General features: G+C 38.5%; 1 protein-coding gene across 2 annotated transcripts; it reads left to right on the top strand.

Annotated features, from left to right (window-relative positions):
• The first annotated feature begins 5,382 nt into the window (after positions 1–5,382).
• Positions 5,383–12,904, top strand: ifi44g (interferon induced protein 44g). 2 transcript variants are annotated; one of them, XM_051947217.1, is made up of 8 exons: positions 5,383–5,547; positions 7,591–7,760; positions 8,562–8,631; positions 9,039–9,234; positions 9,850–9,996; positions 10,844–11,015; positions 11,435–11,535; positions 12,425–12,904. In XM_051947217.1, the coding sequence occupies exons 1-8, from the start codon at positions 5,519–5,521 to the stop codon at positions 12,620–12,622; spliced, it is 1,083 nt and encodes a 360-aa protein (XP_051803177.1). In that variant the 5' UTR covers positions 5,383–5,518; the 3' UTR covers positions 12,623–12,904. The 2 variants fall into 2 exon arrangements, with proteins under 2 accessions (XP_051803177.1, XP_022061645.2); XM_022205953.2 differs by having other exon boundaries at positions 5,384–5,547; positions 9,844–9,996.
• Positions 12,905–13,154: the final 250 nt, after the last annotated feature.

Below are 13,154 nucleotides of genomic sequence, written 5' to 3'. Positions count from 1 at the left end.
TTAAAAAACGGTAAATTAGACAGTAAGAGACACAATAATGCTCTTAAATTAGTTGTGAGATTTCTAAACTGTAAGTCTACCGAATCAAAATTTCTGCAAGAGAAACTAAACAGAACAACATTTCAGTCCCATCTAGCTGTGGTAATATCAGGCAGCCACTTCACTAAACGTGAGATGCTTGGCAACCTTCGAGAGACAGTGTCGGGTTGGTTTTTAAAACAGGTACAACCAGTCTCAGTACAGATGAGAACTCCAGGGTGGAAAGAGTGACGTGAACAAACCAGATGAACCACTTCAAAGTATCCAGTCAGGTGTAGTGATTGCCTCTGGCCTGATGAGGCCTATACCCAAGATATTATAGCTTTGTATTCTTTCAAAATTATACATATAGTACATTTATATATGTACATATATATGTAATTGAGGTGGACATCCCACTCACAATATGGACTAATACCTCCACATTTGAATAAAGTACTTTTTAAAGGCCACAACTTGTGTTTTTAGCTGACAACCACCCTAAAGAAACAACAATAAAGAACAGCATTTAAAAACCCACATAAATGGAATTTCACTACAGTTTAAAACATTCACAATTTCTGTGTTTGCTGACATCCAGATTGTTATCTTCTGTGCTCATTATCTACTCCCATGTTGCCTGCCACAATGACTCCAAAAGCAAACAGCGCTCCAAAAAAACAGTCTTCAGGTTGTTATTCTCCGAGCCCTGTCTGCAGCTCCAACCTGTTCCATCCAGATCTCTGCAGCGCTTTCATTTCAACCCTCACTGCACTTCGGGTTATCGAGGCTACTGGCAGTCTTTCCAGCAGAGAGAGTGAAACTTGAGTGTATGTGTGTCATCTAGCGTGGATGGATGAAGGTCCAGTGTGTGTGTGGGGGGTGTTGCCTTTAAAACAGACTGCTGTGTCACACGGCTACATAGTCGGCATAGCTCCCTGTTTAGATGGCTCACCCTTCTTCTCCCACCTGCAGCTCTCCACTGGACAGATATCATGGGAAGGCTGCTGAGTCAGAGCTGAAACCGTCCAAACTGTCTGAACTCACAGACCTGGATGACAAAGAGAAGCTGGTGTGAAGGTGTTAGCTATGAATCCATCACTACTAATTTATACTAATTCAGAATAAACAAAAAACTATGCCAGAGGTCAGTGTATGGCCGCCTCTTCCCTGAAAGTTACATGATCATTGGCCGGCACTGAGATTTGGCGGGAAATCTCTCAGATCGTTTTACATGTTCGAGGCTGCTTGTACATTGCCTGACATGAGAATCTATCTAAGACCAATGGATTGAAGCCAGTGAGGGAGGCAGAGAAGAGCGACGACCGTCTTGATGACAGAAAGCAACAGCCTGTATGTAATCTCCTCGTTTTTGAAAACGTGTTACATGAAACACATTCATCAGTGTGTATCATAGCTCAGTGAGTCTCTGTGTTGTTGTCCCTGAAATACACATATCGAGTTGATTTAAAGCTTGAAAAGGTCAGAGCAGCTTGTTTTCCAAGTGTAGCAGCATGTACGGTAACAGTCATAACTAAGGGTGAGAGGTGATCGTTTTAGCATTTCCTATTATATTTGGTAATCGTTTTACACTATATTTTTTGAAAAACAGTTATGAAAATATTCATTCTGGGTAGTGATTGTTGGCCAAATAAATTTTATAAAAATGGCCTCCACTCCAGCATCCTCTATGTGTTTAGTGTCTATGTAGCCTTATGTAATTATTACATGAAAAGGTCACTAAAGATGTTATATTTAATTATAAAACAAATAATATGCATTTCTGTTTATTTCTATTTTTTCCTTTATGTAATATTTACATAAAAACAAATCTAAAAATAATCATATAATATACCTTAAAGACTGCTTCTTACATGGGTTTTAAACAATCCAAGTAAGAAATATTTACTATCCACATGTGACTCATGATCTGTATTTGTAGAAGCACCTGAGGCATCTCCATAAGTTATTTAAGTGTAGATTACACATATTTATAAATATATCATTTTCTGGTCACAGGACAGTGGAATTATCAGATCTATTATCATGTTATGCTTTGTGTGTCTCCAGCTTTTGCGGGTAAACATCCTCCATCCAGAGATAACAACCTATAGACAGCGTCTGCTGCCAGATGGCCAGCAGTTACACACCCTTTTAATGACACCCAGTCACGACCTCAAGGCTGTGGCAGGTTCTGATTTGGGTGTTGTCCTCAGATAACTAAGCAGCTCCTACTCTAACATTAGCTGGTGAGTCAGACTTCTTGAACACTGCAGGTTTCTTTTTGGAGTATTGAGTTTTCAGCAGTGGTTTCTACCAGTTTCGGACCTGCTTATCTGCTCGCTACCTCAAACAACGGCTCAACATGTCAGAGGTTCTCTACAAAGGGCTCCATAATTTAAAAATAAGGGCCCATTATTTTTGCTGACACAGCAAAAGCTCACCATAGCCACAAGGTCATGAGGGTAGCAGTGTCTTGCTGTGCTGTTGTTATGCCTGGTCAGTCACCGGCAGCTGGCCAAACTAGCCCGGATAAAGCCAGAATGAATGACAGGCGAGTGACCTGAAAGAACCTGCAAACATTTTTTTTCTCCATCTGCTTAGCTTAGAGGGGTATTGCTGAGAATGCATTCTCTTCTGGCCTGTAATCGCAAGAAGAAAAGGTGCGGAGAATATTAATAATCCGATTTTAATTGTTATTAATGATTAAATAAAGGTTAACAAAGCAGTTCACAGCAGTGTTTGTAAAAAGTTGAGGTGACTCTGCTGGTGTTGTGTCAGGTGAAGAGATGATCGATGTGATCTGCAGTACAGTCACAATCTCAGGCTGCTCTGATGAACACGGGAGGTGCAGCTCATGAAAATGACAACAGAAAAGATTCCAGTAAAAAAACAGTTTTCATGTCATATAGGAAAATAAAATCATGGAAAGAACAGCTTGAAGTGAAGAATGGGAACACACACAATAACAACATGGTAAATATACACAATATTTTAGTTTACAACTGGTGACAACTCGGCCTTCTACCCGTAATGGTTCATTCTATTAATGAAGCCATACAATGAGGAAAAATACACATATATTTAGTGTTTCTGCAAACAAGGAATGCCTGTGCAGCATTACTTCTCTTTTAACACAATGACTTCATTTTTTGAATACAAATCATTTATTGCAGAAGACCAGTCCTCCCAGCCAGCAATGTTCTAGATATTGAACAAATGTGTTGTGATCTTTAATTTCTTTCTGTGTCCATGTTTGAAAGTTTACACCAAGAGCGAACATCACTACACTTCATACTATTTGTAAGGTCTGACCTAATGTCTGTGAGTTTTGGAATGGGATTTAAAAACTACAGTAAAAGTTTCTCGTACAGGTGTCATGTCTTGTAAAACGGAGCAAAAACGATGAAACCAAACTAATATTTAAGTCTGTAGCTGTCAGCACTTCAATAACATCACAGATGATACACAACACAAATAATCAAGTTCAATCATAAACATCGACACTACTGGTAATGATATTTATCTAATTTGTACTGATTGCTGTATGTTACATTAAAATCATTTCAAGTTTTCCCGTCACCATCCACTGTGACACTGCTCCAACAGGCAAAACTAACTTTGTCTCGATCCAGCCAAACACACATAAACATACACACACCTTTGCACAAAGCAAGTTTCTTATCCAAGAAACTGCAATCACCACCATCAATTACACATGGATGCTCAGCTCAAAATATTCTCAAAGTATTAAAGGCTACTGAGTGATGACAGTGACAGTGTGTCAGGATACATTAACCTTCAGTGCAGGAGGAAGTTTTGGATATCGGGCTGCAGGATCTCCATGCAGAGGAGAAAGAAGAAAATGTGGCCACAGGTTGACCCCTGCTGTCAACCAGTAGGTGAAAAACTACAGCTCCAAACACAAGACTGGAGCTCCCTCTGGTGCATCTGAGGAGAAGAGGCAGAAGGAACATTTCAAGCACTTAATCATACATTTCATCATTATATGACAACATAAACCAAATGCATTGATCTATTGTTGCAGACAAAGTAGTCTGCACCTGTTAGTCTTCTGTTACAGCTCTAATCCATTTAAACAGCTAACTTTGCAATCAATTCATTCAAACATTGACATGCACCAGAACATCATCCACTCAAATTCTCTGTTCACCACTGATAGCAAAGCTGTTTGGTTAAGAAAGTGAAATGTTTCAAAAACTTTGTCAAAATTACAGAGTGCATAGAAATCAGTTTGTAATTTAATTTCTTACTGAGAATTACAGACAGCAACGCTAAATTTAAAATATCTTATATCTGATACATACAGCTTTGATCTGCTGCTAGGCAAGCACTATTTAACAGCAGGGACTATTTCCTCAGTAGAAAGTAGTTCCAGGAAAAGTGTACACATGGTCTGCTGTAGATGTGGATGTGTAATGAATGCACCATTTCTGGAAAAAGGTGTCAAAATTAGAAGTTTCTAAATATAATTTATTTAATTAAAACTCTAAAACTAAATTCAGCTCACCTTCATTAAACTGATGAAAATCCAGAGTCAGTCAAATAAATCTAAATATCAAAATAGCCAGATACCAGTAAGATTCTCATTAAAACATTATTACATTACATTATTTCTGTATTATTACATATTATTTTATTATGTATATTATGTATCTTTTGGTCAGTTGGATGAAGCAGCATTTTCAAACCAATTGAAAGGGGAAAAAACCTTCACAGGGCACTTTGAATTCCCAAATGACTTTAATAAAACACAGGCCAACACCAAAATACACTGCAGTGGCAGACCTTTTATCATTTTTGTTTTTAATCAATGTTTTAATAAATGTGTCAATATACGATTGCATTCCTCTAAGAAATACACATATCTGTAAATCAGTCCATTCAAGATTCAAATGTTCCATTTCAAGCAGCACAACTGAAAACCCTCTGTAAATTCCACTTGATGTAACCTGTCCAATTCTCCAGAATAAACTAGATTTGCTACTTTTGCTGAAAATAAAAAGGACTGAGTTCACTTTGCTTTGTTCCAGATGACTTCACTGTGAATCTTCACCACATCTCAACTTAACAAAGACACAAATACCATATTGACATTTCAGAAGATGTAAATAATTTAAGAAGTTTGCGCTGCTGTGACGAATGCGTAAATTGCGCACAGCCAAAGGTGTGGACCTTGTGAGATGCTACAGCTGTTTGATAAAATCAAAGAAATATGGCATCCGACATCCAGGAAGAGTCTGACAGCAGATCTAAGGATTTGTAGGAGTTGATGTTGTGACACTGAAGGAGGCGGAGCTGCTCTCTGACAGAATTTAACCCCTGCGTATGAATAATTACAAACTAAACTGAGCCATCCTCTGTGAGACAGTTTAGGTTTCATTTTCCTTTTCCCAGAAAGGAAACAGCTCTGTTTCTACTTTATTTCCCGTGTGTCCCGAGCTGCTGTTGCTCGCCACGTCTGCTTGCAGAGGTCAAAATGCAGAAAGAAGGTGGAGAAAAAATCGGGTAATAATTCTCGATTGTTAAATTACGCAGAGTGAGATCGTAGAGTTTAGTTTTGGAAAGTGTGACAGCTGAGTTGTTTACTTTTGATCTGCTTGGATGCAGCTGTGGAAGTCCGTTTCGTCTCTCACCACAGCTGCGCTCAGATAGTTTGTCTGCAGTATAAACTCATGTACAAGTTGTAATGTAATGAGTTTATGTTATAATAAGAGGGACTAGTTAACGCATGCTGTGATGCGCAGTCATCAGTGACTAAGGTGGGGTGTGGTCATGTGCGCAGGAATCTGCAGGGGCATAAATAAATAATACACACGCTAGGCATGTATGTTCCTGACATCCTCCATTAAAGTTCGTCTCTAAAGATACTCGCTGGGATTGATCATTGACGTTACACAAATCATAGTTTGTTTGCAGTATAAACTACTGTACAAAGCATTATTTTAGTGCACAGTTTCCCGTATAAATTTAAAAAGATGGAAATGCATGTGATTGTATTAAAATAGAAGTTAAGTTAAAGCCAGAGAGAAAATGATCAGATATGATTGGTAGAGCTGATAGATAGATAGATAGATAGATAGATAGATAGATAGATAGATAGATAGATAGATAGATATGTGAGGACAAAAGACTTAATAGATGAAGCCATTGTTTCGTTTATTTACATCAGTAGATTTCATTTTGTACTACATATTCCCTAGACTCAGGCTCTGTAGGAGTTCTGGCTGCCTGATGCCCCCATAGGGAGTCCAGCCTCAAGTGAGCTTCTTTCAGGAGTAAACAAAGTGAAGGCCCCACCGTTGTAGGCTGCTATAGTGCTAAGAGAAAGGTTAGGCAGGAAAGTATGAGAATATAGTGCAGTGTGAGTGTTTTACAAAATATAAAGTAAATGAAAACAGTAAAAAAAAAAAAAAGTCTGCAGTAGAGAGATCATGCATCCAAATTAAAAGCGAGATTTGCCTGAGATGTTAAAGAGGACATTCATCTCTTCGAAGTATCCTGAACAGAAATGTGTGGGAGAATTCTGTAATGCCAGTGACGCTAGCTGTGTAGCACACGTCCTGCTCTCCTGCTCAAAAGCCAGTCACCTGCTTTGTACCAGCCAATCGGGGATCCAGCCAGTCATGTTGTTGCCTTGTGCCATTGAGTTGTTGCTGTGGTGAAGAAATATTTAGTCTCTGAACTTTAATGCAGTTGTTTTTAATTTAGATTTGACTGGTGATTCTAAACATGCAGTTTTTATGTCAAAAGGATAATTGAAATTGCAGTTATTGTTATTTCCCCATTTTTTTAGACAGTGGTCTGGTTTGTTTTCCTGAAATAACTGAAGGACTGCAATATCTTACTTTATAGTATTCTCTTTGTGGTGTGCCCTTTATCTGTGGATGGAAAAGTAAATGTTGTGAACCACACGAGTGAATGAGACATTCTGACTCTTATCAGTTATAATGCATGGCTGGTGTTGATGAGCTGACAGAATCCCTGATGCTTCTCACTGGTCATGGTTGGCTAAGTTTAAATTCATCCATCCAGTATCTGTCCACCGCTTAATCCTCATTAGAGTCACGGGGCACAGTCACACTTGCATTCACATCTATGGACAATTTAGAATGACCAATTAACCTCAGCATGCTTTGGAGTGTGGGAGGAAGCCAGAGAACCCACACTGCACTGAGAGAATATGCAACGCCACACAGAAAGGTCCCTGTTGCTCAGAATCACATTTAATTCCACACTGCATGGTGTAAGACACTCAAAATGTTGCCCTACATCTCAGTGGACAATCAGAAAGTAAGAAGAGGAAGCTGTGTTAAATCAGTGCAGTCAGTCATGGATCAGCAGCTGCATTCATTTTATGTGCTGCTGTTTTATTTCTATTGAATTCAATCACAAAATTTTTCAGTAATGCCTTACAAATGAAATTTCATCATCTCTTGGGTGAATAGTATTTTAAGTGGGACATAATTAACTTAGACAGTTGATGTTAGTGTCTTTGATTTTTGTATGCTCTTCCTCTGATGTATGTGATTGTTTTGTTGTTTTTTTCAGTTTTCGTGGCTTTAATTTTGGATGTTCAGTTCCCGTTACTACTACTACAAATACTACTACACCCCAATTTACTATCGGCACAACATCACTCATCAACGGTGCTCCCAGCGAAATTACAAGCAAGAGTTCAACAGGGAGAAAGGAGAACAGATCTTCATTTCGACTCCCAGGTAAGTTACTCGTCGTTCCTTGCAAAGTTTTTGGCATAGAGCAGCTTTGGTGCAGAATAGAAGATGCAATGAAAAACATTTGGATGCCCTAGTATTAGTAGTTGTTTAGATACATTTTGTTTCTAGTTGTGTATTTGTATGTTTGAAATGTATATTTGAAAATTCTAAATGTAATTCTGGAAATGCCATAATGATGATTTAAAGAAACAACTTGTCAACAGAATGCTCTCTTTAAACACACATGAAATTTAGCACCAATGCTAAAAGTCTTCTTGAACGGCTGCTTTTAAGTATGTTAAACTTGGATACAGTTGGACAACTGGTGAGCTGGTATTTAGATGGTCAGAGAGATTTGAAAATCCTCTTCTACGTTGTGTTGGGCCATTTCTGTCACTTCCAATAACAGTTTGGACTGTTGGAAACAACACAGGATAACAGTAAATTCAACCAAATGTTACAATTCCCAACAATTAAGCAGTTTATTCATTTCCCTTATTTAATTTGTTTTCATTACGTGGATTAAATCTGTGTTCAGTCTGTCTCTGACCACATCACTGAAGTAACTGTGGTTGTGTCTCTGGTCTGAGAAGGTTTTTGTGTAAATAAACTCAGTTGCAGCTTCTGGAAATGTCTGGATGTGGCATCGCTGTGTTTTGTTACTCATCCACAGACTTACAAAAATAAAATTAAAATTAAAAACAGTGCAAATGTGCTGTAATAGTCAGGTGAATTTGCATGTATTTTACTTTCCAGAAGAGGTTAGACTTAGCAAAGACTAAATATTTCATTAAATCTCCTCAGGTATGGAAGTTTCTTCAGCAGCTCAGCCATGGTTGGATTCTCAGTGGAGAGACATGGAGTGGACGGAAGAGTGAGTAGAGTTGTGCTCTTCATTAAAGTCAAGTTCACATGATTTTAACTACCAGCAGTCAAATGAATGCATTTTAGCTCCTTTAGATAAATACATTTATATTTTGCCTTTATTCTACGTATTTAAAATATTCTGAGCAGCATGTGAACATGTTATATATTGTAGTGTACTAAGGAGCAGAACAACAGTTTATTGCCAGGCATATTTCAAGGCAGCACAGAGAATCCAGAGAACATGTCTAGGAGACCAATAGAGAAGGTAGTGTCTACAGATACGGACCCGTACCCGTAGCCTGTTTGTAGAGTTTACGAATTGTAGTGTAGTTATGAGTTATGCTATAAAGTGTAGTTACACTATATATATATATATATATATATATATATATATATATATATGTTCCAACTCAGGCAAAGGACAAACCTGATGAAGACTGTCAGCTCCTACAGACCGAGCTGTGGGGAGGTGACTCGGGCCCAGATTCTCCTCCTCGGTCCGGTCGGTGCTGGAAAGTCCAGCTTCATCAGCTCAGTCCAGTCGGTGTTCAATGGACGAGTCACCAACCGGGCCATGGTGGGCTCCTTCCCCAGCAGCTTCACCAAGAAGGTACAAGTGGAGCAGCAGCCTTTATATTCACTGAGGCAAAGCAAACACAGGAGAACAGTGTGAACCTCATGTGGCCTCAGAACGAAACACTGAATGTCTGAGCTTTTCATCTCAGCATTTAAAACATCTGCAATTTTCTTTCTCTTTCCCAGCGATTCATCCTGATGATTTTTAGATGACCAGTGACCATAGTAGAGACCAAAGCCAAAATTAAGGTTTTTCTGTTGAATGTCATCTCTGGCAAAACTCAGTAAAATCTCAACCAAGGAATTCTAACTCAGTGTCCACTTAACAGCTTTTCTCAAGCTTTCATCCTCACAGTGTTTGTTAGAGTAGAAAGTTTCCTCAATAAATTCAGTAAATGTCATCTTTCAAACGTTTTTTTCTGGTCAGGAATGACCAGTTTATACTGAAGGGAAACAAGATAAACAACACTCAAATATACATACAAACAGACAAGACCTGAGTTTTAAGAAAAAAAGACAAAAAGCTACATTAAAGCAAAACTGAACACGAGTACTTCACATTTGTTCTTAATAAGACAGGTGGTTCAAGCTGTCATTCTTGTGTCACATAGACAGGAGGAGTAACTCTTTGTTTTGTTGCCAGCTACAGCCCTTCAACATCCATGGTCAGAAGGGAGAGGACCCTACTGGAGTGGTGCTGTGTGATATCATGGGTCTGAGCGATGGAGAGATGACCGGACTGACTCTTCATGACGTCCTGTCAGTCATTAAAGGTCATGTGTCTGAGGGACACAAGGTCAGCAGGATCAGCGTTTTATTTTAACAGTGTGTAAAGATGTCTCTGATCAGTGCTTTGGTTCACCACTGTAGTCCAGCTTGGCATCTACTAGATAGATCTGCATGTTTTGCACAGGCATTCATGTTCCCAAAAGATGTATTATACTTTTTATAATGATTCTCTGACTTGTCCTCTAGCGCCACCCAGAGGTTGACGTCCCCCCGGTCATTAATTAAACTCCTTCTTTTCATTTTGTTCATTAAATGCAGCTCTTCTTGCTTGAAAATAGCTTAATTCTACACAGTTTCTTCATCCAGAATGTGCTGAACTGTGAAATCCTGCATCTCTCTCACTTACTGCACCTTGAGCACACCAGCTCACCTACGGCTCTGCTCAGACACTGTTAAACTACTCTGGCAAGTCATAATAGTGGAGCAATACATGTTCAAACAGGAAATCAGTTACGTGCGTGAAATGCTGAAGGTCCGAATCTACGTTTTTGAGACTGTCTTAAGTAGAACAGATTATCAATGGAAATGCTAAACCATGGGGTTTCACTCATGTTTCCTCCAGTGTATGACAAATTCCATATGGACATGTGAAGGTAAAGAAATTAGTTTTCACTGAAAGGGTTCATCAAAGCTTATGGTTCTGAATGAAGCATCTTGGCCACTATCTGATAGACTGCATATAAATTTGTTGGTCTTTTCATGTGTTGCCATCATTCGGTTATTATTTTTTTTACCCCTACTTTGACTTAAATACCTGTGAAACTACTGACACACTCATCAGCCTATTTAACAGATGTTGGCATGCTGGCACACAACAGTTCTTTGAATTGAACCCCTTCCTTTCTCTCTCCCAGTTCAGCCCAAGTCAGCCAGTGACATGTGAGACTGTGGGCTATGTGAGGAGACCAAGCCTTCAAGACCAGATCCACTGTGTGGTCTTTGTAGTGGACGCTTCTAAAGTCATGAGCTACCCCAAAAGCCTCAGCACCACCTTCCAACAGCTCAGAGAGCACATCAGTGACCTGGGTGAGCAAAAGACCAACAGGCCCTTGAGCTCAGAGATATTTACACAGAGACAGATGTTCAGTGGAGCTTATGCAATTCATCAGTAGTAGTTAGTATAGAGATTCACATCATTACAGCCACCTTTATTACTGTTCACTCCACATCAGCATCATTTTACTGCATGAAGGAGTTTTGACTGAAGCTGTAGCTTAGTCATTCTAACAGTTTCTCCAAGATTTCACAGATTTTTTATTGGTGGATTTTGCAAGAAATAGAACCACAGAGGAAATTATATGCAGAGAAATTTGAACCTTTCTTTAAATGTCATCTGGAAGAAAGTGATGTTGAGTAATATATTTTGATAGAAACTAAGCACTAAGTGCAGTTCCTAACATGTTTGCAGTGAAACCTTCATGACAGCACTGTATTCTCTCTGTTAGGCGTTCACCAGGTGGCTCTGCTGACACATGTGGACAAAGTGTGTCCAGAAACGGGAAAAGATGTCACCAATGTTTACAAGAGCAACATCATTCGGGAAGTGGTAGGTTGAAGTAAACCATATGTAGCTTCAGAAATGTTTTATGTTTTCCCTTTTTTTCTGTAAAAGGAATATGGAAATTAGCTACACATATTACCATGGACGTCAGGCATGATAGCCTCTGAAAGCACTAAAATACAGACTTGATATTTCACTTTTTTTCTGTGTTTAGTCAAGAAGATAAAACAAATTCTAAATATGCATTATTAGATTGTCATGTAACCCTTAAGTCTCAGTGTGCAGCATCTGCAATAATAATCATATGATAGTATACACATACTCTAGTCAAAAATGTACAGAATGTTTGGACAATGTAAAATATAATTAATAATATCATTAAATAATTCTCACTAATTGGCTCACAATAAGGTGAAGTTTTGCACACAATTTTCCTCACATTATCACAAGTCAACCCAGGCTTGGAAACAGAAATCATATGACTAGTTGTTAATTACTGAACTGGACAGATGCTCATGAACCTGCCTTTCTGAGATGATTGGGTTTGGTCAAGATGAAAAAGATTACAGACTCTGAATGCGAGATGTGACTGAACTAAAGCTGTCTGCTTCCATCTGCAGTGTTCATCACACAGTAGAAAACATGAATAAGTGATCAAAGCAAGTGTAGACTATAGTTTATCATTTTACAGAACCTCAAAAATGAGGATCTTGAAGCTATCAGATCTTTTGTATTTTCTGTGTAGACTCCATTTAAAGACAGAGTAGACAAGAGTCGACTTTCAGCGAGATGTGAAAGTAACTTCAGTCTCGATCCTTAAAAACCACACTACTGTTTGAGATGATTATTTTCAGGTGACACTAAGACACCTGAAAGTTTGTCTGGTGTGACATTGTTGGGACTAAATCCTGCAGCTGTGTTTGTGTGTTTGCAGATGAATAAAGCAGGAGCTCTGCTGGGTATGTCCACCTCCTACATCGTTCCGGTGAAGAACTACTCCTCAGAGCTGAACCTGGACGTCAACACAGATGTGCTGCTTCTTCATGCTGTCGATCACATTCTGCAGTACGCTGACCTGTACTTTCAGGACAATACAACGCAAGACACAGAGCTGACGAAATTTAAAATGTGAATTTCAGAGCTGTTGTAATACATGTCTTATTAAGAAGAAAGCCATCATTCGCATTCAATCATCTTTATTATCATTTAAAGATAAACTTCAATTCACTCACTTTGGACCCCTTATGTGTAAGATTTTTTATATTTTTGTGAAACTAACGACTCAAAATAGCTATGCATCAAATTTAAACTAGCTTAGAACGTGCCATTTTTCATCATTTTTTTGCCATTTTACACGATCATATTTGACAAAATTGTGTGATTCTGAATAAAATTGACAAGTTGTAAGATTTTATCACTAAGAATGATCTCTTTCTTTAAAGCTTGGGCTTCACGTGAAAAACATTTGCACACAGAACTGCACTACATGGATGTGCCAGTGATTTAAGAAGACGTTTTATTGTACTTAAACGTTTAACTGTGCACACAACCATTTTATAAATAAATTGGGATGGTGTGTAAAATGTCAAAAACAGAATAAAATAATTTGTGAACTTTCTAAAACTTAGAATTGATTAGAAATGGTACAAAGACAACATGTCAAA

The sequence above is a fragment of the Acanthochromis polyacanthus genome, chromosome 4 (assembly GCF_021347895.1).
Source record: "Acanthochromis polyacanthus isolate Apoly-LR-REF ecotype Palm Island chromosome 4, KAUST_Apoly_ChrSc, whole genome shotgun sequence".
Taxonomy (NCBI): Eukaryota; Metazoa; Chordata; class Actinopteri; family Pomacentridae; genus Acanthochromis; species Acanthochromis polyacanthus.
Note: the sequence above shows the minus strand (reverse complement) of the source record. Positions and strands in the feature narration are given on the sequence as shown.